Genomic DNA, 24,319 nt, shown 5'->3' with positions numbered 1-24,319 from the left:
TCACATCGTGAATACTTTTATTTTGAGCAGAAATGCATTTTCATTGTGTTTAGGAGCCAGTGTTCCATTATCTCAAAAAGCCCTTCCCCTCCCCCCAAAAAAAGCAAAGAAAAAGAAAAGGCTAGTCAGTTGATGGAACTCAACAAAGACAATCAGAGATAAGGTGATGTATCTACTTGAATTTCTGTCAGACTAAAGCAACAAATGCTCAAGTATTTGTTAAACTAGTTGTTATCCTGCTGGAAACAAAACAGACAAGGTAATATAATATGAAAAGAATCTAAACTCAGGATCTTTGGAAGACAATATACTTTATATTATTGTCTTTATGAAAGGTCTTGTTTAACAGGGATTCAAGAGGAATAAGGACAGGCTCACAGCCAAGAAAAGGAAAGCTAGGCAATGGGATCCATGCCACATTCCAGCTAAGGGCCCAGCCTGTTAAAGCAACTTATTCCATTTTTGTTTATATGAACTTTCAAGGAATCATTAAAAAATGTTTGCCTGGAGGTTCCCCCCCCCCTTTTGATGGTCAGATTTGACTCATAGTGAAAAACAAAACAAACATGATCCAAATATTTTGACGGCAGAATTTGATGCACATGGGATTCTTCCTAAGCCTTGTCTTAAGGACAGACCCACTTGATGCAGCTAACTGACATTAGCTCATCTGTTTAATGGCCATGTTAACACCTTGTTGCCAGTGATAAATAGGGATGAGTTTTATGTATCATTATAAAAAAGGTTGGATGTTTATCCATTTCACATGGGTGGTAAAATGGAAAAACATTTTTTTTTTAATATAAATGTGAAAAAGAGTAACTTTTAATGCACACAAAAATTTATTCTCTGGAAAATTGAACTGCCATTAAAATCTCCTTGGACTGGTGTATTTTTGACATTTTTACACACAGGTCAGCAATTTCTTTATGTAATACAATTATACAAAAGGAAAAAGGCACCGCGACAGTCGGTGTAGAGTACAAAAGAAGGTGTGAGACTTCAAAGGCAACGGACGCACAGCGCAACCCCAGCGACACACGGTGGGTCAGCCGTTCACTCTACAAGATGGCGGCTCACACACTCAGCTTCTACCTTGACCAAGTGAACATAAGCATGTGGCGACAACACAGTGCTGTTGAGGACCACAGGAACATAGCATGTACATGAGCAAACGCTACTCCTGGGGGAAAGTCACCAGTGAACAGGAGAGAGACAGGGGAGACCAAAGGAAGCACATTTCTTCAGGTTGGCTGAGACAATTCTGCTCACAGAGCAGTTAAACGTCACCATTCAGCTACACCCATTATTAGAAAAATAAGAAAGCTCCATAGAAACTAAACTATTAAGGAAGCTTCTTGTCTCAAAAACTGAAAGAATGAAAGGAAGAGAGAAGAGAAGGGAAAAAGAGAAAGGGATATCAAATAAAAAGATCCGCTGACTGAGTTTTTTTATAAAAATCATGTTATTTTGAGAAGCAAAGCCCCAGAGCAGTGATGAACCTCTTGAGTTTTAGAAAAGGAGTAGGTTCTAACACTTACCAGACTCTAAGAGTTCATAGTGCAAGCACTGAGAAACAGTGCTGAGACACTTCCTCATTTCAGGATTCAGGTACAAGCCCAGCCAAGTTGCTAGGGCATGGCCACCACTGCCAGCTAAGGCAAAGGCTGTTCCCTTTGTGTCAGCTTTCAGCTCCTCAGAATTGCTATACTGTTTCCACAAAAAAGTTATTGTAATAAAACTAGGTAGAAACATAATAAATTAATTTTTAAAATGTTACTACTACAGTTTTTCTCTTGATAAACGTATCACCATACATTTCTAGCTGTGCTTGAAATAATCATATTTCAGTAGTGTCAGTATACTTGTCAAAGCTGTCCTGGTTTCCCTTCAGCCAACAATGTGGTACATTACAAGACATATTAATATCTTTAGTATTTATCCAGCAAGACTGCCAAAATATCACCCTCAACTTAAGAAAGGCCTTCCTCTAACTTTACAGTATTAACTTCAGTTTTATAGTTTTGGAAACTGTCCCGCTTAAAGCAACATGAGAGAGTTCAGGAGAGAATGTGATTCCTCATTCCCAAGAAGCTGGCTTCCTCACAATTACCTAACGTTAAGACTTAATCTATGGGCACTGAAACTGCTGCCAATAATCGCAGATAAGAAACAAAGTATTATATCCCGGTGTTGTCCAGGTAGGGTTTCCTGCGGAACTCCTTCAGACCTGACTCTCAGGCTTTCCTCTGCACCAAATGAAACAGAATCTCTGGACAGAGCCTTGGGAGAATTCTTAGGCACATTGCAACTCAAGAGCAACTGTCTGTTTTATCTGGGGGAGTTTGATGGGAGTCAAATCCTATTTTTCTTATCTTCTCATAGTATTGTTGAACTTACTGTATACTTTCCTATTCAACCCCAGGGCCCTGCACATGCCTCTCTCTAACCTCCTACAATAAGACACCATCTGATGCCTGCCTCAGTACCTTAACACACAAGATCGTGAGAGAAGACTGCCCGTCCGAACTGTAGCCCCTACAGTAGCACACGGCACACAGCTGAGAGTCTCACACATACATATTAGAAGAAAAGAAAACCCACCTTAGTGAACAAGGCTTTCACAACAGCAGTGTTGGTTCTACAATAACGACATCATTCATCAGTATTTGCTGTGTGGCTCCTGTTAGAAAAACGGTTCACAAAGACGCTACACACAGCAAGCACTAACAACAAAGCAGAAGGAAGCTAGAGGTGAATCTTGTCATAGTAGCAAACTTTAACAAAGAAACAAACAAACTTGGATAAGCATGCATAGGAAGGCTAACAGTCTTTCCTCTGACCCCTCACATGAATACAGGGTAGCAGATATTCTGTCGTTTCACGGGGTAGAAAGGTGTATACAGGCAATGAAAATACCTTGGTGGAGAAGAGCAAGTGAATCAACATATTTTCAGGATATAAGTACAGTGTAGACACAACAAACAAATCCCAAGTCCTTAAAAATAAGAATTACCCACAAGTTATAAAATAGTGCTGCTGTGTCCTGAGAAGGCAAGCCCTGAACTGTGTTTTTTCTTTCTAAGCTCTGCTCTCCTGGGCCTGTCTCAGCCACTCAGCTGGGCTGTGCAGGACTTGCCCAATGCTGCTCTTTCTACCCACAATGAAGAGAGTGAAGATACCATGTGGATTTGGAGGACCCCAGTTCCAGTGCGGGTTACTTAAAGGGGGCAGCCTCGGCTTCTTCAGCAGCACCTTCTACCTGGATAAACCCTGATGCTGTACCTGCCTCTTCGTATCTTCACTAAGTTACAGCCGTGTCGTCACCAGTGTGTAACTTTGGAGGGTGTGGGTGTGGTTCTAGGGGCTTGAATGCTTGCCTCACCTTGCCGTGGTGTTAGATTGGCTGGTGACACTGACACTGACAGCCACCTTCAATTGACACGTAAAAAGTTAGAAATGAAGAGAAAGGACCCTGGATTATAAAGAAAGTAGGAAAAAGAAACTTGTGGAGAACAACTGTGAATTTTTCTATCAATTCTTCAGTCTATGGAGGTAAATGGTAGCTTTACACAAATGAACTTTGTGTTATTTCTATTAATACCCAACAAGGATTTAAAAGAAAAAAACAAAAAACACTTGGTGATCACTGGCCTTATCCCCTGTACCGTTCAAACAGCTCACCTGTCTCTTAGTTCCCTCAGAAAGCTGTGATATCATTTGTATTCCTCATGGCCAAAACCAGCCTGGTCTCCGTCTCTGCTCCCCTGTTGATGCAGTCACTGGCTGTGCTCCGGGCTCATAGAGGCAGCAGTGATTTAGCAGACAGAGCTGTGTTTTACATAGATCAGATCTGACCCTGCCAGGGCCCAACTGCACAACAGCAACAGTCATCTAGGCAGCTTAAGTATTTGCTCTAAATATGGTCTACTGAATGACTTTTGTCGGTGAACACAACACTACGGAGAATTTCCCAGTGTGCCATGAGGTAATACACAATTGTATGTCAAATAGAAGGTGGCTAGCTTTCAGGCCCCAAGGCTGCAGAAGTTTGAAAGGTCTGACAATCTGCACCTCTGGCTAGTTCTCAACAGCCACACTGGGAAGACCCGGGAATCTAGGCTCTTGAATACTCACATGCCAGTCAACTGTTGAATCTGGACATTTCATTTGATTTTAACAGAATAATAAGAGTGTAGACTGTCATTTTCAAGTTCCTGGGTCAACATCTGTGGCCCAGATAATTTGAGAAGTATTTGTGTTAAATCGCAGGACAGAAAAAGATGTGTTTCTGCTCTATATGCAACAGAATGGCAGCATCTGGCTCCAAACTTAGTATCACTTTGGAAGTCATCCAGAGAAGAGAAAAGGCACCCTATGGCCCAGAGCGCTGCCTTCTGTCCTAATCAGTATGTGAAAAGGCAGGGCGCCTTCGCCACTGTGTGAGCACAGCACGCTGCGTGTGGGGCCATCTATAACCACTGAGGACTCACTGTTCCTGATGTTAAAGAAGACTGAAATCACCTTCCAGGTCATACAGGAAGTGATACTTACCCCATGCCAGACACCCCTGAGGATCTTTGGGAGGATACACAGCTCTGGGCACAGTCTCCGGAAAGGAGGCTTAACAAATAACAGATTTTCCTCTCAACACAGTGGAAGCACCAAGCTGGTCTTATAATGTCCAACTGAGCTTTGTGACAAAGAAGACCAGAGACTTTATTAGGAAGACAGCAGTTGTTAGCCATGCAGGCAGTTGTTTCAAAGCCAGCAAAAGCTCACTGAAGCATCAAATGCCTGTATCCAATTTTTACTGTTGCCTATATCCTTCTTCACAGTTCGCCTCACTCTGTTCTTCAATAACACCTAAAAATCAACTATTTTGCTTCTTGTTCATGTTTTAATTTCTAAGCTGACGCACTTTATAAAAAAAGCAATCTTAGGAAGCTCACTAACCAAGGATAGAAGGATGTTTTCTTTTTAATGTAACTTTGTAACAAGATTTTTTTGGGGGATGGTTCTCACTCTGTAGCCCAGAATGGCCAGGAACTATGTAGCCTAGGCTGGCCACAAGCTTACAACCTCAGCCTCTCAAATGCTAGGATTACAGAGATGAGCCACATGCTGGGCTCTGAAACTTTCGTCCTTAAACTAACTTTGTGCATCTTATTTGCATTTTCCTTTCCTTAAAATGCTGTGTTTGAAAGCTAAAAATGTATAAGTTCACGGTTTGTTTTTAAGGCCTTTCAGTACTGCCACATACAGCGAGTATGGCACTGATGAGTTCTCAGTCACAGTAACAGTCCAAAGTGCTCAGCTGGGATTGGAGCTATGGTGCAGCTTTTCACCAGTTAGTAAATAGTATGTTTTTGTCTAACTTAACTAGAAATGAGAAAGAGCAAAATGAAAGTATTTTCATGTACACAAAACATATTCTAATAAAGTCTATGCATAAAAATTTACATCAGGTAAGAAGAAAAATAAAAAAGAAAATAGCTTATACTATTTCCAGTTGACCTGTGGTTCTGAAGTGTGAAAACAGGAAGGTGCTCGCGGTGTGGAGGCCAGCACAGCACATGACCTCGAGCTGCAGAGCGGAGCAAGGCCATGGCACTGCCAAGGGACTTCACACCTATGAGTGCTAAAGGCCCAGTTCACAAGTGCGGCTTCCCAGCTGTGTAAGCAAGGTCAACTTGCATGAAAGGCACAGAGTGACATCACGCTGAAGACGCCACAAGACACAGCACAAGTCACGAGAGCAAAGGATCCAGAATGATCTTAGCTAGAGCAGAGCTGAGAGCCACAGTGAAGTGGGAGGGGTGGGGACGGACTCGGGGAGCCCCTGTTCAGAATGCTACCCGTTTTACTGTTGTTGGAGACCAGACATTTGCGACAGATGTCAGAATTCCTTCTGACAAGAGCTGTACTGCACTGTCAGCAGCTAGCCACTCTGTCTGCCACCTCACACAGCTGTAAAGACTGACCACTGAAAGCAATCTTAATGGGAGCTGTGCTCTGCCATGTCCTACACTGAGATACATAATACACAAAGGGCTTGAACATGAAGTTATGAAGTTTGCAGTACAGTCAAAGAAGTTCACAAGGGACCAGAGGAGCATGGTCTCTTTGGATCAGAAAAAAAAAAAGAAGTAAAGAAATAAACCAAACAAACCAACCTCAGACTTTCCTTCAAGGAATTCTGCACTTGGGTTTAGTACTATAGACAAAGGTTTAGGCACAGAGAGAACAAATCTGAAACAGAACTCGTTAGTGAGAGTGAACCTTCACATCTTGACATAGGCCTGTGATCACTGAGAGCCACCCAAGGACAGGCCGCCAGAATGTCTTGTGGGTAGCATGTGAATGATGGTACATAGTGCTGCAATGGAAATTCTGCTTTTAAGTCACAATCTCCACAAAATTCCTAGCTCTTTCACTAAATAAAATCAACCAAATCAAAAGTATGTTATTCAGTTTCTGGAGGACTGCTGGACACTAATGACACAAGTTTCTTGGTTTCTCATGTGAGCTCTCTCTCCCAGAGACAGAGCTTTCTCCCCTCGGCTCGGCACTGGCTGATCTTTCCGTGAGTGGGAAGCACTGTGGGAGGGCGTTGACCGGGATCTCCAGGTAGTGGCTCCAGATGCTGAGCAGAGGACAATGGCAGTGCGGGCTTGCAGCCGCCTTCCTCAGGACTCCAGCAGTGCGTGCCACCTGCACACTTGCTGTCCCTTGGCCTCCTTCATGGCAGTCCAGTGTCTGAGCTCCTCCTCCCCGGAGCTGTTCAGACCCAAGGAGACCCAGCCTATCATCTCCTTCCTCTTCATGCTGCGCCTGTTATACACAGACAGGATCAGAGTCACGTCGGAGAGCTGAAACAAGGCCACTTGAAAGACAAACGTTTCCTTGTACACCGGATTTGGCTGCCCTCTGCGGGTGGATGTCTTGCATTTGGACATCTCTTGGCCCATGGAATTCAGCAGTGTTAATTTAACATATGTATCTGAAGGAAGAAAACCAACACAGCACAAATATCATTTCAAACAAACGGACAGTTTTCTTACGATAAATGCCATGATTAAGTAGTCACACTTTGTAAGGTTATGGTGTATACCATGTTTCATGGAAACTCAACTGGCTCAGCTCTGATGGAGAGGCTTACTAAATAGTGACATGTACAGAAATGCTACGTAGGCTGAAAATACTTGAGCAGTAGTGACGGCTCAGCCTCACTGTTTCTCAGATGGCATTAAAGGTATACCTCATAATCCTTCCCTCTCCTCCCACCCCTCACTGGCCTCCCACAACCCCCAAGCCCATCACCACCCTAGTTCACTCCACTAAGCAGGACATCATAGCATCAATAGACACTTAGCAAGCTCCATAAGCCACAACACTACAGCATTCCACTGTGTTTTCAGAGAGGAGGAATAAACGAACAAACAGAAATGAAGGCAGATGGTGAAGAGGAAGGAGGAAGACAAGAATGCAAAGGTGACACTGAAACAGCTTAAGATGAAATGTCAAAAAAATCTCTGCATGGATGTGGTTTTAAAATATATATTGAAAACATTTAAGGATCCAAATGAAGTCAAATGCCTTAAGCAGTCAACGTTTAGCAAACCAAGTAAAACTTTCTTCTGGTTTCATGCAAGAGTACATTTAATGTGCTTTTTCTTGAGGGGGTGGGGTGGGGTAGTTAAATACTATCGGTTTCTTCCAGGCATAATTTAATGTAAAATTTTAAGAATGATATTTTAATTATTTTCATCAATTACAAAACACTGATATGATGTTTAGTGCACAAAGTGAGTGTAACACTTCAAGGCCTTTCTATATAGAAGATATATTCTCTCTTTAAAGACTTTTCAAGTCTCGTAGACTCATGCAAATGCTCTCAGCATGTTGATCCATCATGTGTACTTCATATCAAAATTTGAAAATAATTTCAAAGATAATTGTAATGGTCTCATGAGTTAGCTACTTCTATCATAATCAAAATACAAAGAAGTAAAAAAATAACTTTTATTTTAAAAAGTTTTGCTCATTTGTTGATATTCTGAATACCATCATCCATAATCAGAGATAAAGTCTAAGTTAGTCTTATTTAAAGTACCACAGATAAAAATGTGCATCGTTTTTGGAAACCAACATGGTGGACAGTCTCACTGCTGGCAAGTTTTAGGGCATTTCATTTTTGCATGAAAAGACAACATCCAATTAGCCTCTACAGGAACTCACCTCGGATTATATAAACCTGTCCACCTATCAAGTGTTTTAGACAACAGAACAGTCCATCTGACAACAGGGGGTGGAAAGCAGTAAAAGAAATAATGACCAGATGTCAATCGTTGGGTGAAAGAGGGTCAAAGGTCAGAATTAAAGAGGAAACACTGTGCACTTGAGTGGAAAAACACAAAACTTTAGCATTTTAATTCAGGTAGAGGGTTGAACAAAGGGCTGTTATGTAAACTCCATGGAAGGAAAAAATTTAACATCGTTGGGTAATCATAAACAAAAATTACACTGTTTAAAAGGGGGCATATTTACAATGGTATCTTCTTGGTCTAAAGCACATTGAACATATAGAATCATGCAAATTATCAGGTTATAAAAGATCAAATACAATCATTATAGGATCTCTATTATTGTGCTACATTTTAATTTTACCCATGCAATATTTAGTATTTCAAAAAGTCTGGTTACTTTCAATATAATCAAGAATTCAGTTATGCAAGATGCAATACAGCTATCACAATACTTGTTCTTGAATATTGCTCCTGTTTCTTGAGGGGAATTTGGGGTGACCTGGTTTACAACAGGTCACAGCTTAGACCCTAAGTGTCAGCGAAGGGTGATAACCTTACAACTTGAGACATGAGGGTACAACTGTCTTCAATTTCACTTTGCAAGGATCTTACAGGCCCTTTACAAAGGCTTTCCCTTTATATCAGGATTTTAAAAGTTGGTTTTATTTACTTACTGTTGACTTCCAAGCTAACACTACTGATGAACCTGAGGTTAAAGATCGAATTTTAAAATAATGCCAACTGCTGTCAGAGCCACCGGCCAGAGTCCATGCCATAGGTGCCCATCATACTGTTAACTATCTAACCTTGTCTTTGCTCTTTTTTCATTCTTACTCTGTTCTCTATCTCTATACCACAGTAACATCTCATTCTGCTACTTTTTGACATGTCCAAGTAAGTATCTGTCAAAAGTTATTGAAGTGCCAGCTAAAGCACAAAGCACACACTGACAGCTTGTGTGTGGCCCTAAGCACTGCTGTCTCCCGCTGCAGTGTTGGCAATGTCTTTGGGTCTGTGTCTTATGGTCAAGCAGGCACGTGTGTGCTTGACATGGAATCACGAGCTCTCCTGTCTCCAGCTGCCAATGTTACTACGCTTCTGTCCCGCCCTCTGTGGAGAGAGTATATGTGAAGACTACCAAGTTAGACTCTCCAGCCTGCTTCTTCTCAGAATGTTCTTTCACACACTCAGTTTTCTCTTTGAAATGAGAAAGTGGACAGTGCTAATTCTACTTTTATGCATCTTTGTCAGATCTGATTCTCACACTTGCTGTGTAAGAGCCATAACCTTGACTTTACCTCTTAAGAAACAGGCATGCAAGGTCAGGCCAATTGTCTACAGAGATTATAAGTTTTCTCTCTACATTATTATTTTATGTGTGTGTGTGTTTTGCCTACATGCATGTCTGCACCATGCGTGCATCTGGTGCCTACAAAGGCCACAAAAAGGCATTGGCTTCCCTGCAACTAGAGTTCTAGATGGTTGTGAGCTACCATTTGGGATCCTGGGAGTTGAAATGGAAGTTGATCCTGAGTTCTCTGGAAGAACTGCTAGGGTTTGTAACTGCTGAGCTGTCTCTCCAGCCTGGCCTTTCAGACTTCTCAATTTAGGGCTAGACTCATTCTGTAATGTATGAAGTAAGCTTTCCCACGGTTTTTGGTACAAACCTATTATCTTTTTATGGCGTTTCACCTGTATTGAATAATGAATTTTTATGGCACTTAAAAGCAAAGTTAGCATAAATGATAGACATTTATGGCTGGCATCCTGAGTAAGAGTGTATTAAGGAAGCCTCTGGGAAATCCGTAAACAAATGTAAGCTATTAGTCATTTACAATTTTCTTTCAAAGCTGTAATCCAGGACATGAACAAGTTTAACTTTTAGAGATATAGAGGAGTTGTTCTGTTTCCTGTTTAAGAGTTCACAAGACATCAACAGTTCTGGAGTGGAGTACAGACAATTTCTCTGCATTCTCCAGGCTTCTTCTCATCTTCACCACAGAGAAGGAAGAGGAGAGGAGAAAAAAACAAAAGCCTGTCACTCTTCCCCTCTCTTTGCCAGGTCACCTCGGCCAAGCACTGGCCTGATTTTGTTTTTATTGGGAGGGAAAAGGCTTGCTTGGCTGTGTGGGGTGATGTTGATGTTTTTGTTTGTTTGTTTCTGCTGTTTGTTTTTGTTTTCTGGGCAGGGTCATAAGTTTTTCTGTCTTGTGGTGCTGGTGCTAAAACCCAGGGACTGTACATGCCAAGAACATGTTGTACCACTCAATTACATCCTTAACCTGTCATTTCAAAGGAGAAGAAAAACGCAAGGAAAGACTTTCTTCATGAGGTGTTAAGGATAAAAGAAGGGAAATACAGAGGTAGTTGCATTAGTTCAGAGAATTGCACGCAGACAGAAAACACAACATTAATCTTTAGCTAACAAAAGTGATATACTTTTCTGTTAATATTGTGAATAGTAGTTACTTTTTAAAACCCTGTAACTTCATCTGGCATTAAAAGATAATGATAGGGATAATTTATTCTGCAGACACTATGAAAAATTAAAATCCCTGTCACCATACAATTAATATTTTGAATTTCACATTTTCTACTTCCCAAAAGACTAGAAGCAGAAAACAGGAAACAGATTGGTTGATGACTCAGAGTTGCATTGTGATTGGTCAGGGCTAAAATGATGCAAGTCCCCTAAGCACAGCAAACATTGGGATAAAATAACTCTTTTCACTCACTGGGTGGTCTGTTTGCCGCCAGGTTTTTGAAGTGGCTGCCTTTGATCACTTCTGCTGATAGCCTTCCAGTGGTGGCGTTGTATAGGAGCCCGATGAGGATTTCTGGAACAGACCCATGTTCCAGAGACTGACAGGAGGATGTGCTCTCACCACAGGATGCCTCTGACAAGCTCACCTGGGAGTCACAGCCCTGCAGAGCAAATGTAACATTGTTGCAGTATTTTAGGAAACACGGATTCCACATTGTTGCTAGGTATGTTGGGGAATACCTTTATTTCCAGCCCAGGAGACAGGCAGGTGGACCTGTCAGATCTGCACAGGTTGCAGGTCAGCCAGACCTACAGAGTGAGGCCTGTCTCAATACCATCACCACCAACTATGACAACAAACAAAGCAAACAAAATGGTCATGCTGTGATGAGGGTGGCAGTGCATACCACACTCCCAAACACTCAATTAGAAATGTCTGTAGACATTTCAGTCAAGTAATAGATGAAGCAATTTCTATATTCCTGCATACTTGCAGACAAATCAGAGATACTTTTTAAAACTCTATTATCTGTCTGTATGTCTATCACCTATCTATTGTGTGTGTGTGTGTGTGTGTGTGTGTGTGTGTGCATGTGCACACACAAATGGATATGGCTGGTGTGTTTCTGAAAGTTAAAGGGCAGCTGGGAGGGCTGGTCTCTCCTTTCAATATGTGGTCCCAGGGACTGAATGCAGATCAGCAGATTTGGCAGCAAGTGTCTCTACCACAACACCAACAGCTCAACAACAAGGTGTTTTCTCAAGCTAAAAAACTCAAAACATGGATGTGAATTTAGACTTATTTACACTAAACATCTCAATTATATTCTTAAAGACAAAGATTGGCATATGTTGGTAAATAAATAAAACCATGTGCCGTTTTCTATGGTAATATTTAAAACAGAGAGGCAGAAAAGAAAAAAAAAAAGAAAAATTTACTCTGCATACTGTAACAAAAGAAAACCGCTGCGGCTGTGTGTGTCGGTTTCTCTGAAGACAAGACTATCATCAGAGGTGAAGAGTACACTTAACAATGATGACTCATTCGGTTTCCAGGAAAACAGAAAATTCCAAACTCACGTGCACTTTACAGTGTGGGCTAAGACACAGAAACCAAAGGCTTCACAATTTGAGGAGAAACATTCAGTGTTGGTACAGCAACACCTCTCCCTCCAAGACTGGACGGACCAGCAGGGGAGGATGGAGGAGGCACACACACTTCAGAAAGAGCTATCAAGCTACGGACACAGAGCAGTGAACCTGACAGCGGAGCAGAGCCTTCCTTATAGGAGCAGAGCAAGTAACAACAAGGTTCTAGTGAGGAAAAATCTCATACTATGTTTTTGATCAAGTAGAAATACATACTAGAGATGAATAAAAGACCTATAAAATATCTGAATACACTTCTAAGTAATTCTTGAGAAACTAAATAGTAGTGAGAATAAGATAATAAAATAAGATGAAAACGATGAACAAAAATAGATGAATTTCTAGAAATTCCAATAAGAGAGCAAGAGAGAGTGAGTAACTGCATGTTCTACAGATCACAGATATGAATATACAACAGGGCAGCACACCTGAGATCTGGATGAGATGGACCACTCCTAGAGGATGACAGTGGACAGAAGACACACCAGAAAAAACAGTATGCCAACCACTTTCCTTAAGATGGAGATGGTCGTTAAACACTTGAAAAAATAAAGACACAAAATAAGACATTTTGGCTGTGACAGCTTCCCTTGTGACTTCTGGTGATATTCCTCTTCCCCAAGCACTTTCAGACAACAGAGAGGAGAGAGCCCTTAACTCCACCTGATGTCAAGCGTGTAACAAATCCTTGCAATGAAAGGTTAGGAAAGACATAAAAAGTCCAGGAATCAGAGGATTCACTCACTTGTGGATCTAGATTAAAATTCCTAAATCAACTGTTGGCAACCAAATCCATCAACACACACCCACACTTCAGAGCATTTGCACAGGGGCGGGGCAGCATGCTCTAGCACCGCACACACTGGGCGTGTGCGCACACCTGTAACCTCAGCTCTCAGGTGGGAGAGGCAGGGAGAGGAGAAAAGATCACAGTCAATCTTGTTTACACAGTGAGTTCCAGGCCTTCCCGGCATACGTGAGACTCAGTCTCAAAAAATTCTATAACTTGTTTTCCCTTTGAAATTGCCAACCATTCCTACTTTCTGTCACCACTGTGGTAGAAATCACAGCCAGTGAAGGTCCTGGCCTTCATAAACAACAATAAAATAAATTAAAGCCATCTTAATTTATAAGAGGAATGGCTAAACTTGTCCAACATATAATCATGTACAAAGGAAACTTGAGCAAATTCACAGAAAAGTGCAGTTGCACAAAAGGTAAAATTTGAAAATATTCATATAACAAATACATCAGCAACACACCTGAAAATGCGATTTATAAAAAGGGTCATTTCTAGACCTCGGCATAGTGGCTCATGCCTACACCCCGGGGCTGTGGAGGAGGCTGAGGCAGGAGGACCTCAAGCTTCCGAGAACCTTGGTCTACACAATGAGCCCTGTGCTAGCCAAGGCCACACTGTGAGATCTTGTCTCAAACAAACAAACAAACAAACACAAAAAACCAAAACAACAAAAACAATTAAAAGCACTCGCCACAGCCTAAAGCACAAAATATCTAGAATGAATATAACAAATGACATACTAGCCTGTAAGGCATCTAAAAAAACAGCAGCATTGCCGAGGGAATGGAAAGTGCTCTACCACATAAGCATGCTAGAGGGCTGCTTTGCAACATTCTCCATGTATCATCTACACATTAAATGCAATCCCAGTAAAAATCTCAGCAGATTTCTTTGCATTTTCTCGGCTTCATCAGCAATCAGGGGAACGGAAGTTCAAACTCTGAGGTATCAATAAACAGACAGGCTAGCCGAATATCTGGTGTGGTGTGACAGAGAAGGGGGCTATCTTCCGCCTCTGCTGGGAGTACAAGCAGATACTACTTTTAAAATGTCAGAGATACATACACCATGGTCTGGCCATCCCACTCCTACATATATACCCACTGGAGATGTATGCAGCGTACCCAGAGATAAGAAAGAATAAAGCAAAAACAAGCTCAAGCCAAACAACCTGCTGGACAGCTAGCAAACTAAACCTGGTGCTTCAGAAGAATGATGGGGGATAAAACAATGAGGAAAAGCAAGAAAATGATTACTATAACTGCATTGTGGTTAATTCTAGAGGGCTGTGATGGATGTTCCCAGGGAAATGGCCTTTTTTTTTTTTTTTGCTTGTTTCTAATAAATGGGTGGCATCATTACTGTTTTTTACCCTTTTCATAAGAGAGAAGGTTTACAAAAGGATTACTTGATATGAGGAAAAAAGCAAACAAACATACATAAGAATAAATATTCAGAAATTATTTGAAGATTCCCAAAGAAATCCCATGAGTTACAAGGACAGAAATAGAAAGAAGAAGAAGAAGAAGAAGAAGAAGAAGAAGGAGGAGGAGGAGGAGGAGGAGGAGGAGGAGGAGGAGGAGAAGAAGAAAAAGAAGACAGGAAGGCAAGGAGTTAAAAAGGAAGGGATGGAGGGGGAAGGAAAAGAGGAAGGCTACTTCATATGACAACATAATTAAAGAACGTTTAGTGCCAGGGAAATGGCTCAGCAGGTAGAGGCTCCTGGGCGGGAATTCAGTGACCCTGAGTTTGATTTATGGATCCTAGAAGGTGGCAGGAGAAAATGACTTATGACAGTTGTCCACTGATCGCCAAACATAGACTGTGGCATACCTACACACAGCTGTACACACACACACACACACATACATGCACACACACATACTTAATTTTTTAATGTTTTAGATAAATCTTCAACCTACTCTTTGCTATGTAAGTAATAAAAAAGAACGGGCACATATCTGAAACAACTGGTCTAGCCTTCAGGAAGATAAAGTATCATTTTTCAAATACACTTCTAAATTACAGAGTAGGAGTCAAAAGGAATACAGGTATTATATTCCTAAATCATGGGTAAGACCCTACATCATTTGGTATGTTCTCCTGACAGCTGGGAAAAAATTACAAATTTAGTTTTGATCAGGCTATATCATCACTTCTGAAAATGGTGTAGGAAACATGCTTGAACACACTTGCTAAATTTGTTACACTAGGCTGCTACACCAGTAACATCTGTTAGAAGAAAATGTGAACCTATAGCTGTCTGTCAGTCCAGCCACACTGTCACCAGGAATGCTCTGGAGGGGGACAAAGACCTCTCTGGCCATGCTCTTGCTGAGCGCAACAGGAAGAGTGCGAGGATCCTTGATTTCACATGCTGAGTCAGTGTTAATGTAATGAAGGATCACTTAAAAGGTTGTGCTCTAAGAGTTCATTTTGATTCCCCTTTGGAGGAAGCAGCAAGTCTGTGGCTTTGGTGTACGTGCCTATCTGAGTGTATGGAAAGCAGAGCAAGGTGCCACAGAGAATGAGGGGACAAGAGCCACTGCACACTGCTGCTTTACCTTCATCCTACCTTTGGCAGTCTCTGTAGACCCTGTCATGAATGTAGAACAGGGCCTGGCCTCAGAGCCGGTAATGTGGAGACCAGCCCTGAGCCAGATAAATCTGACCCATAACTAAGCTGCTGTAAACGAATGGTACCAACAGGCTCCTGCAAGTCAAACATCCTCCATCTTGTAAAAGAGATTATTTCAATATTTCCTCTTCTTCATGAAGTCTTTTTGACAGAGGGAGAATAATTATTATCAGTTCTATGAGGAGAGAAAACAAATCTAAAATTCCAGACAGATGAGTGAGCTCTGTAGAGTGTTAATCTTATCCAGAATCAGTGCCCATTAATGGTGCATACAACGTGAAATAAAGTAAACACTGGAACAGCCATTTAATAATCAACATAATTCCTACAGACTAAACATACCAGGGTTCCCATTGACTCTGAGTAGATTCCACCTTATTTCTAACTACTTTTACTCAAATTTTTAAACTTGAAACTAAATTGTGTAATAATTACTGTAAATATGAATAATCTGTCAAATTTATTCTCGCTGTGGCTGGAGGACAGCATTCAGCTTCTAATTTTATATATAAAAAGGAAGCACCGAGGCCACAGGAGACAGACAGGTGTGCCACCTGTGGCAACCAGCGGTGCTTTCAGGAGACGGTGAGCAGCCAGGCTGGGCCTGCCGGAGACTCAGCACCGCCCAGAGGAGCTGCAGACGGTAGAGGCTGAGGGACTCAGGAAGCCAGGGTGCCTGAACCTGGGCTGTGGTGGGGTGAGTCATGTTTTAAGTGAGCGAAGCCTCGCCTCAGGGGCCAAGGGGACTGAAGACGTGCACAGGACCGCATAGCGATGGTGCAGGACGCTGAGGTGCGACTCTGCAGCTGTGGAGTGGCAGGCTCCCGGACATAGCACCCAGAGACTGAGCTTGTGTGCAAGCTCTAAAACTCTGCTTGTGTTACCTTCGTATGTCGTAAAATCTTACTAATGTTCAGTTTCCTCATCTGTAAATGGAAGGCAGCATAGTACTTTCTGAAAGATTTTCCTCATTTTTTTTGTTTGTTTAAGGCAAGTCCATTATTTTCAGTGTTTAATGTAAGTAAATACAATAAAGTAATATTTATTTTAGTAAATATCATGTTCTCTTCTCTATATAATTGTGTTATAAATCATATTTCATTTGACATCAAGGGATTCTATGCTTCAAAACACCCCTACCACAGGATCTAGGCATGTTGTTTCTGAATGGTCAAATGACCAAAATTTAAATATCCTAAGATTGTGCTGCCCCCTGTTGATCCAGTCTCCTTAAAATACCTAAGAGTCTTCTGAGAAGGGGAAATTTTTGCTTCTTAGTATTATACAGGTAAGTAATCCCATAGACGATCATAATAAAAATGTAGATGATAAATACTGAATGCGGCTCTAGATAGAATTCGACATATTCCATGACGGTAAATGCAAACAGCAGGACGGTAAGAACAAAGGAACAGTGGCTGTGGCTGCCCGCCCTCTTCCACAGAAGCCCAAAGGTGCTGTTAAAGTAATGCTGACACCTGCTGGAAAACTCAACGGTGACATGTTTAGGCTCAACTCTGCAGTGCTCAATTCTCAACTCCTCCCCTGAAGTGACAGCACCTGGGCCTTGCAGCTCCCCACATTAAAGACATTTGTAATCTGGGTGTTACAAAGTGATAAAATCGTATTGTCCATACATTAGCTCTTGAATCTTGGGCCTCTTCTTTCAATACACAATTAACCAAATAGAGATGGGAAAATTTTCCTCTAGGAATCATTTTTGAAAAACAAACACACCAGGTGGTGGTGGCCTTTGATCCCAGCACTTGGGAGGCAGAGGCAGGCAGATCTCTGTGAGTTGGAGGCCAGCCTGGTCTACAGAGTGAGTTCAATGACAGCCAGTGAATGCTACACAGAGAAAGCCTGCCTCAAAAACAAGTAAACAAAAAAGAACAACGACAACATTTTTTTTATTGACTTTTCATTGGTTAAGCCCATGAGGACCACTGCATCACAGACGCGTCCCTCGGCCTGTTTGGAAATGTTGCTTCAGAAATTTGGCATGAGCCCCTACAGGGCCAGCCACCCTTCCCCAGACCACCTGGGCCCCACCCACTTTACCACCAGCGGCCACTGCGCTGGTTTTGCGTTATCTATATCAGCACATCTCTTTCCCACGTAGAACTGGGTTTCAGCTCTAGCAGAAACTTTAGATTTAAGAACAGCTGTGTGCTTTCTTTGGTTTCACCACTGTGCGCCACAGTCTTCCAGGCATAGCTACCCTTTAGAAGTCCTATTTACAGCAAGCTCCCACTTGTTCCAAGATGGTGTACAAGGTCTAGACAGTACCTTAAAGCCGGTTGTGCTGACACGTACCTACAGTCCCAGCATTTGGGAGGCTGAGGCATATGAGGCCACAGTGACATTAGCCCCCAAAGCAAGCACAAGCATCACAAATCTTCAGCAGGGTTAACCTGTTACTGAGAGAAGAGGAGCTTAGGAGAAGTCTACCCACTCTGGAGTCCTTCCTTGGAGAGCACCTGCCGACTTAGGCTCTAGCTGCCTGCTGTCATGAAGTGGAAATCCTTGTTCCCGTCCTGCACAGTGAGATCACGTGGGGCGGCACATGGTGTTAGTTCCACAGTATGCTGGCATCATAGCTGTCTCTGCCCCACTCTACCTCCTGTGTACACAGTATGCATCCTGTCATGGGTGTGTGTGTGTGTGGAGGAATCACGGGGGAGGGAGGAGTTTAGTTTAGAAACGAGAGAGTTCTTCCATGCTTGGTCAGGTTTTGTTCATGGTCATGCCATCGCCATCTGTTATTCCTGATTCTCTGAACTTCTGGCCTTGTTTGGTTTGTCTGATCTTCCTTAACTGGACGACTGGGGGGTTCATATTACCAATGCCTCTGTCAAAGCGAGGACACCAGACTTCCACAAAACTGGTCTTGATGGCGATACCTCTACTCAAAATACTTAATGCCAGAGAGAAAAGTAAGCACTTCTGAAAGTATTCTGCTCCACACAGCATCATGAGCAGCAGCAAAAGCCGCTAAAATGAACCTTTCAGCAATCTGAGTTACCAAAAGCTAGCAATATGAGAAGTGTTTTCACAAGGAAAATAACTGATAACCATAAGAACAAGCTTCACAAAATTTAAAATTAGCCCTCTATTTTGTCATCTTAAAAGTGGGGCTTCCCCGTGGTAGCTCAGTAACCAAGTAGTTTTCCAAAGTAAGGGGAACACGGACTATTTCTAACAGGATCTCAAGGGCAGGCTGTTTGACACCCCCCCCCCCCCAGGGGAGGAGCAGTCTGTTAGGCCACAGAGGAGGACTTTGCAGCCAGCCCTGAAGATACCTGATAAAACAGGGTCAGATGAAAGGGGAGGAGGTCCTCCCCTATCAGGGGACTTGGAAAGGGGCAGGGAGGAGACCAGGGAGGGAGTGTGGGGTTGGGGAGGGAATGAGGGAGCGGGATACAGCTGGGACACAGAGTTAACAAAATGTAACTAAAAAGAAAAAAAATAAATAAAAAAAAAAAGTGGGGCTTCCCAAGCTGGGAAACACTGAGGGGGAATGGGTTGGAATGGCCAGCAGCCCTCTCAGAGAGCTATCCTGACTCAGCTTGCCTCACAGCTTCCAGGAAGGTTCTATGCTCAGGGCTTGGACTCCGTCTTACTTGGCTTTAGGCTTGAGCTATGTGATCACAACAGGAAAAGAGCTGGGTAAAATTCATGGAACTATTTAATGCTGTAGCTACTGAGGGGACAGTTCCAATTGAAGCTCATGAAAATTAGAGAAAAATTTGTGGAATGATGTTTTTTTCTGAACTTTTTTTTTTTAAGATTTATTTATTTTATGTATATGAACACTGTTTTGGTGCACAGCAGAAGAGGGAATCAGGTTCCATTATGGATGGTTGTGAGTCATCATGTGGTTGCTGGGAATTGAACTCAGGTCCTCTGGAAGAACAGCCAGTGCTCTTACCGGCTGAGCCATCTCTCCAGGCCCAGAATGAGATCTTTTAACAAGCCCTAAAAGCTGCAACACCTTAGGAATCCAGAGGTCTATGTGCATGGGTAAGGCTGTGCACATGCCCGGAAAAGACCTAGGAAGTCCTCATCCTCAACTCCAGGTGACCTGTGCATGCAGGAAGTGAAAGCCAAGGCTGTTATAAACTGGCCTTAGGAACACTGAAGGTATATTAAAATACAAGTATCCCCATCAAATGCTAAGAGAATTAATGATTCAAGCTTTTAAGGGAATAGTAGCTGACTACCAATGTAACCAGAGTCCAGCAACTGCACATGATAAACAACAGGGTTTACAGAATTAATATATCTTTAAGCAAAAAGTAGCAACAATGAGGAAAAAAAGAAGCAATAAACTGGGAGATGGGGCTGATTTATAAATGTAGTCTTTTATAACACTTAAATTTCCACTTCTTTTTCTTTTTAACAAGAAAAGGTTACAAGACATAAAAACAAAACAAAACAAAACAGCAGACACCGTGGAAGACCAGAAGTGGACTTAGGGAGAAGACTGGAATCAGACATTTTATTTTTCTTTTGCAAATGTATATATTTTAAAATTATGTACATCTGTGTGGGTTTGTGTACATGAGTGCAGTACCCATAGAGGCCAAAGAAGGGCACAGGATCTTCTGGAATTTTAGTACTAGGTGGTTGTTAGCTACCCAGAATAGGGCTAGGAGCTGATCCTGTACAAGCACAGCACATAATTTCAATCTCTGAGTCATCTCTCCAGCCCCCTTTAATCATGTCCAAACAGCTAATGGAAGCTATAGCTACAGATGAGAAGAACACCTCAGCAAATAGAGAACACTTATAAAGAGATACAAATGACTGTAAAAACGAAACAAAACAAAACAAAAACAAGAAGCCAAATGAAAACTCTGGATGTGGAAAGAATAACTGAGATGAGAAATTCAATAGAGAGATCAACAGCATTAAGTTTGAAGATTAAGAAAATTGAGAATTTCCAGCCCAAGAGTGAGGAAAAACAGGAAGAAAGAGAAGAAAGTTTCAAAGGCCAGTGAGAAACATAACCAAGTCCAACTCATCAGAACTCTGGGAAGAAGATAGAGAAGGTACAGAAGACATATCAGAAAATAATAACTGAAAACATTCCAATTTGATGAAGCGCATCTGTGTGGTCTGAATGAAAACTGTCTCATTGACTCATCTATTTGCATACTTAGTCCTCAGTTGGTGGAGCTGTTTGGGAAGGATTAGGAGCTGTGGCCTCGTTAGAAGAGCAGGTCTGGAGGCTTCAAAAGCCCTTCACCATTCTCAGTGTCTGTCTCTTTGCCTCATGCTTGTGGATTAAGATGCAAGCTCTCAGCTCCAGCTCCAGCCTGCCTGCCTTTCTGCCATGCACCCTATAATGGTGGTCATGAATTAAAACCCTCTGAAACTATACATTTCAAGTAAATTTATTCTTCTAAAATTTGCTTTCATCACAGTGGCTTATAGAAAAGTAACTAAGACAGAAGTTGGTACCAGGAGTGAGGCATTCCCATGACAGGCCTGATTATGTTTTTTGTTTGTTTATTTTTAGGAATATGGAAGTCTTAGGGATTTTGGACTAGGAAATGGATTGCTGTAAGTAGGGTATAACGGGACATCCTATTAGGAGCTTCAAGGACAATGGTGCTAAGTGAAATGTGGACTGTGGAAGCCCGACTCAAGAGGTTTCAGAGGAAACAATATTAGCAAATGGGCTAGAGACTATTATGATGATATTTGGCAAAGAATGTGGCTGCTTTTTTTGTCCTTGTCATAAAAATGTGTATATGGGACTAATTTTGAAGAGTTTGGGACTAATTTTGATGGTAGAGGTGATTTCAAGACAGCCTAGTATTCACTCTGTTTCATGTTTATTGGAAATCACTCTGATATAGGTGTACAAAGAAAAAGAGCAAGCATGGTAAAAAGAACATATAAAATGTACCATTTTAGGAAAAAAGAGCACCAGGAAACTTAATGTTGGAGCCAAGGCTTGTGCTGAGAGTTGAGAAAATTAAAGACAAAAAAAAAAAAAAAAAACCAGAATAAAGGCAATGATGCCCTCAGGGCAAGACCCCACTCAGCTAAGCTTCTAACTTGTAAAGAAAAAAAGACCTGAGAAAAATTTTTGCAACTAAAAAATAGCATAAAATTAAAGCATACACAAATGTGAGTCAAGGCTAGGGCCGGCCTCTATTCCAAGCAATCAGCCAAAACTGGCAGCAGTGGCCATGTGCTTCTTGCTTTATAGTCAAGAATGATAGAGGAAAGGGATTGTGGACTCTTCTTCTGCAGTTAGGAAAAGCAGCTGAGGCGGGGCATGTGGCAGAGGAGTCCCTGCATGGAGGTCCTTAGAGGCCGATGCATGAAGCTGTGAAAGTAAAGCCTGGGTTGTCCTGGACACTCCAAGATACTAGTGGTTAAGAACACTGGGGTACCTGCCAAGGAGAGCTGTAGTCAGGGAGCAGAACCAACCTACGAGAGAGAAGTATACTGTAGTCAGCAAAGCTTGTAGGGTGGAGCCATTTATACCCCTTAATACTGGAAAACCGAGCTACTAGACTTGGAGTTTGTTGGCCTGGGTTTTGGTCTTGCTTTGGTATAGAACTGCCTCACTGTGCCTCATTTCCTCCATTTTGGAATGGTAATGTATATTCTGTGCCATTGTATGTTGAAGTATATAATTTGCTTTTTACAATTAAGAGATTGCACTGAGCCTCAGAAGAGACTTTGAATTATTAAATTGTACTGAGTCTTTTAAACTGTGTTGAGACAATGAAAAACTATAGGGACTTTTGAAGGTGGACTAAATGTATTTTGTGTTATGATAAGGCCATAAGCTAATAGGGGCCAGAAGGGAAATGTGATGGTTTAAATGAGAATGGCCCCATAGGCTCATATAGTTGAATACTTGGTCCCCAGTATGTGGAACTGTTTGGGAAGAATTAGGAGATGTGGCCTTGTTGATGTTGCTGTGTCACAGGGGCAGGCTTGGAGGTTTCAAAAGCCTCAGAACCTGTAAATGTTGCCTGTAAGCATAAAGTTATTGTGTAATTCAAATGCTGATTTCTGTAACCCCATATCTGGTTGCCATCCTTATTCTGAGAATCTTCTGTCTCAATGTTGTATAAACACTGCTCCCCAATTGTCCCCTGATAATGCCAATAAAGAAGCTTACAGCCAACTGCTGAGCAGGGGAAAGTATAGGGCTGGACTTCCTGCCAGCCAGGGGAGAAGGAGTAAGAAGAGGAAGTAGGAGATTGAAGTATGAGATTCAGCCAGAGGATTTAGCCATGGAAGAGGTCCAAGAGAAGGAACTGGAACCGGAGAGCTACAAAGTATAAGTATCTCTAGGATGTACGCTGGGAGGAAACTAGATTTGCTTAGAGGGTTAAGAATACAGTAATAACTGCTCAGTTATTGTGTTGTGAAGCTTATTATTAAACAAACATAAAAGGGTCTCAATTATTTGTGCGATAGCGGTATTAAGAAACTAAAAGAAACAAACAGTTTTGTAAAAATAACTTTAGCAGTTACCTTATATGGAAAAACAACTTTGAAGACATGATGAAAGACCTTTCAAAGGGAGAGTGCTTCTGACTCTTAGAGTGGGTCAGCTTAGTACCTTTGTAAGAGGTGCATCTCTTCTGCTCCCTCCGCTCTGTAAGAGAGACCAGGAGACAGAAGCAATGAGAGAGTGAGGTCAAAAGGCCATTGCAGTTGGCGTGGATGATGGAAAAAGAAGAGCAGGAGCCATGAAACAGAGGTGGTCTTTAGAAGACAGAAAAGAAAACGCAAAGCAAGATTTTTTTTTCTTGTGCTTTCCAGAAGGAATCTATTGTCCTTCAAACATACAAGGTAAAGAATTTTGTTTTATATAATTTGTTAAGCCAGGAATGAGAAAACAATATGTAATTCTTTACCATCCAATTTAAAAGACATTGAATAAAGCAATAAATCTAAACATTTGTTAATATACTGCTAATATATACAGATGTAACTTGTATGATAATAACAACAAAAATGGAGAAGGAAAATCGATGAGCCACACACTAAGCAAATTTTATATACTACTGAGGTTAGGTTGGTAATCCCTTGAATTAGATTATTTTAAATTAAGATTTTAATTGTAATCCCCAGAAAACTCACTAAGAGAATAACTTGAAAAATGGAGTAGTAGGAAGGTAAATATAGCAGCATACTAGAAACTACCTAACACAACATAAATCTGTGAGAGGCAGAAAGACAAGGAATAAGACACAGAAAAACAAATGGTAATATGGCACTTTGGTCATCAGTAATCACAGAAATGCAGATGAACTAAATATTCCAACCAAAAATCAAGGCCTGGCAGAATATGCTTCAAACAACACTTCACAATAATATTACATTGATGAGAGTTCTTTGTTAGGTTTAAAGACACCAATGAGGTGACAGTAAAAAAAATGACTGGAAAAAAGATATATCATGCAAGCATAAACAAAAAGATACCTAAAGTAGCTAAGACAGTATCAACCCAAATATATACTAAGAAAATTTAATATGAGACAGAATAACATCTTATAATGATAAAAATGCCACCCAACAATGTAGCCCCGAAATAAAAGCAACAGCTGTCAAAACTGGAAAAACATAGAGCCAATTCTGCAGACAGCCAAAGCCGTCACTCTTCCTTTCCTCATACA

The 24,319-nt window shown here is 41.5% G+C and overlaps 1 protein-coding gene across 4 annotated transcripts in view; it reads right to left on the bottom strand.

The window, feature by feature from the left end:
• Positions 1 to 835: 835 nt before the first annotated feature.
• Positions 836 to 24,319, bottom strand: part of Syt14 (synaptotagmin 14) — a 156,460-nt gene continuing 132,976 nt past the window's right edge. For 3 of the 4 annotated variants that reach the window (XM_055609199.1, XM_055609200.1, XM_055609198.1), the window contains 2 exons: positions 11,045 to 11,234; positions 836 to 7,003 (listed from right to left, as the gene is read on the bottom strand). In XM_055609199.1, the coding sequence (XP_055465174.1) occupies positions 6,690 to 7,003; positions 11,045 to 11,234 (504 nt within the window). In that variant the 3' untranslated portion in view covers positions 836 to 6,689. Of the gene's footprint in view, positions 7,004 to 8,241; positions 8,299 to 11,044; positions 11,235 to 24,319 lie in introns of all 4 variants that reach the window. The other variant, XM_055609201.1, reaches the window with a different exon arrangement.

The sequence above is a fragment of the Psammomys obesus genome, unplaced genomic scaffold (genome assembly GCF_907164565.1).
Source record: "Psammomys obesus unplaced genomic scaffold, mPsaObe1.curated_primary_1811, whole genome shotgun sequence".
Lineage (NCBI taxonomy): Eukaryota > Metazoa > Chordata > Mammalia > Rodentia > Muridae > Psammomys > Psammomys obesus.
The sequence above is the reverse complement of the archived record's forward strand: the minus strand, read 5'-3'. Positions and strand labels throughout refer to the sequence as shown.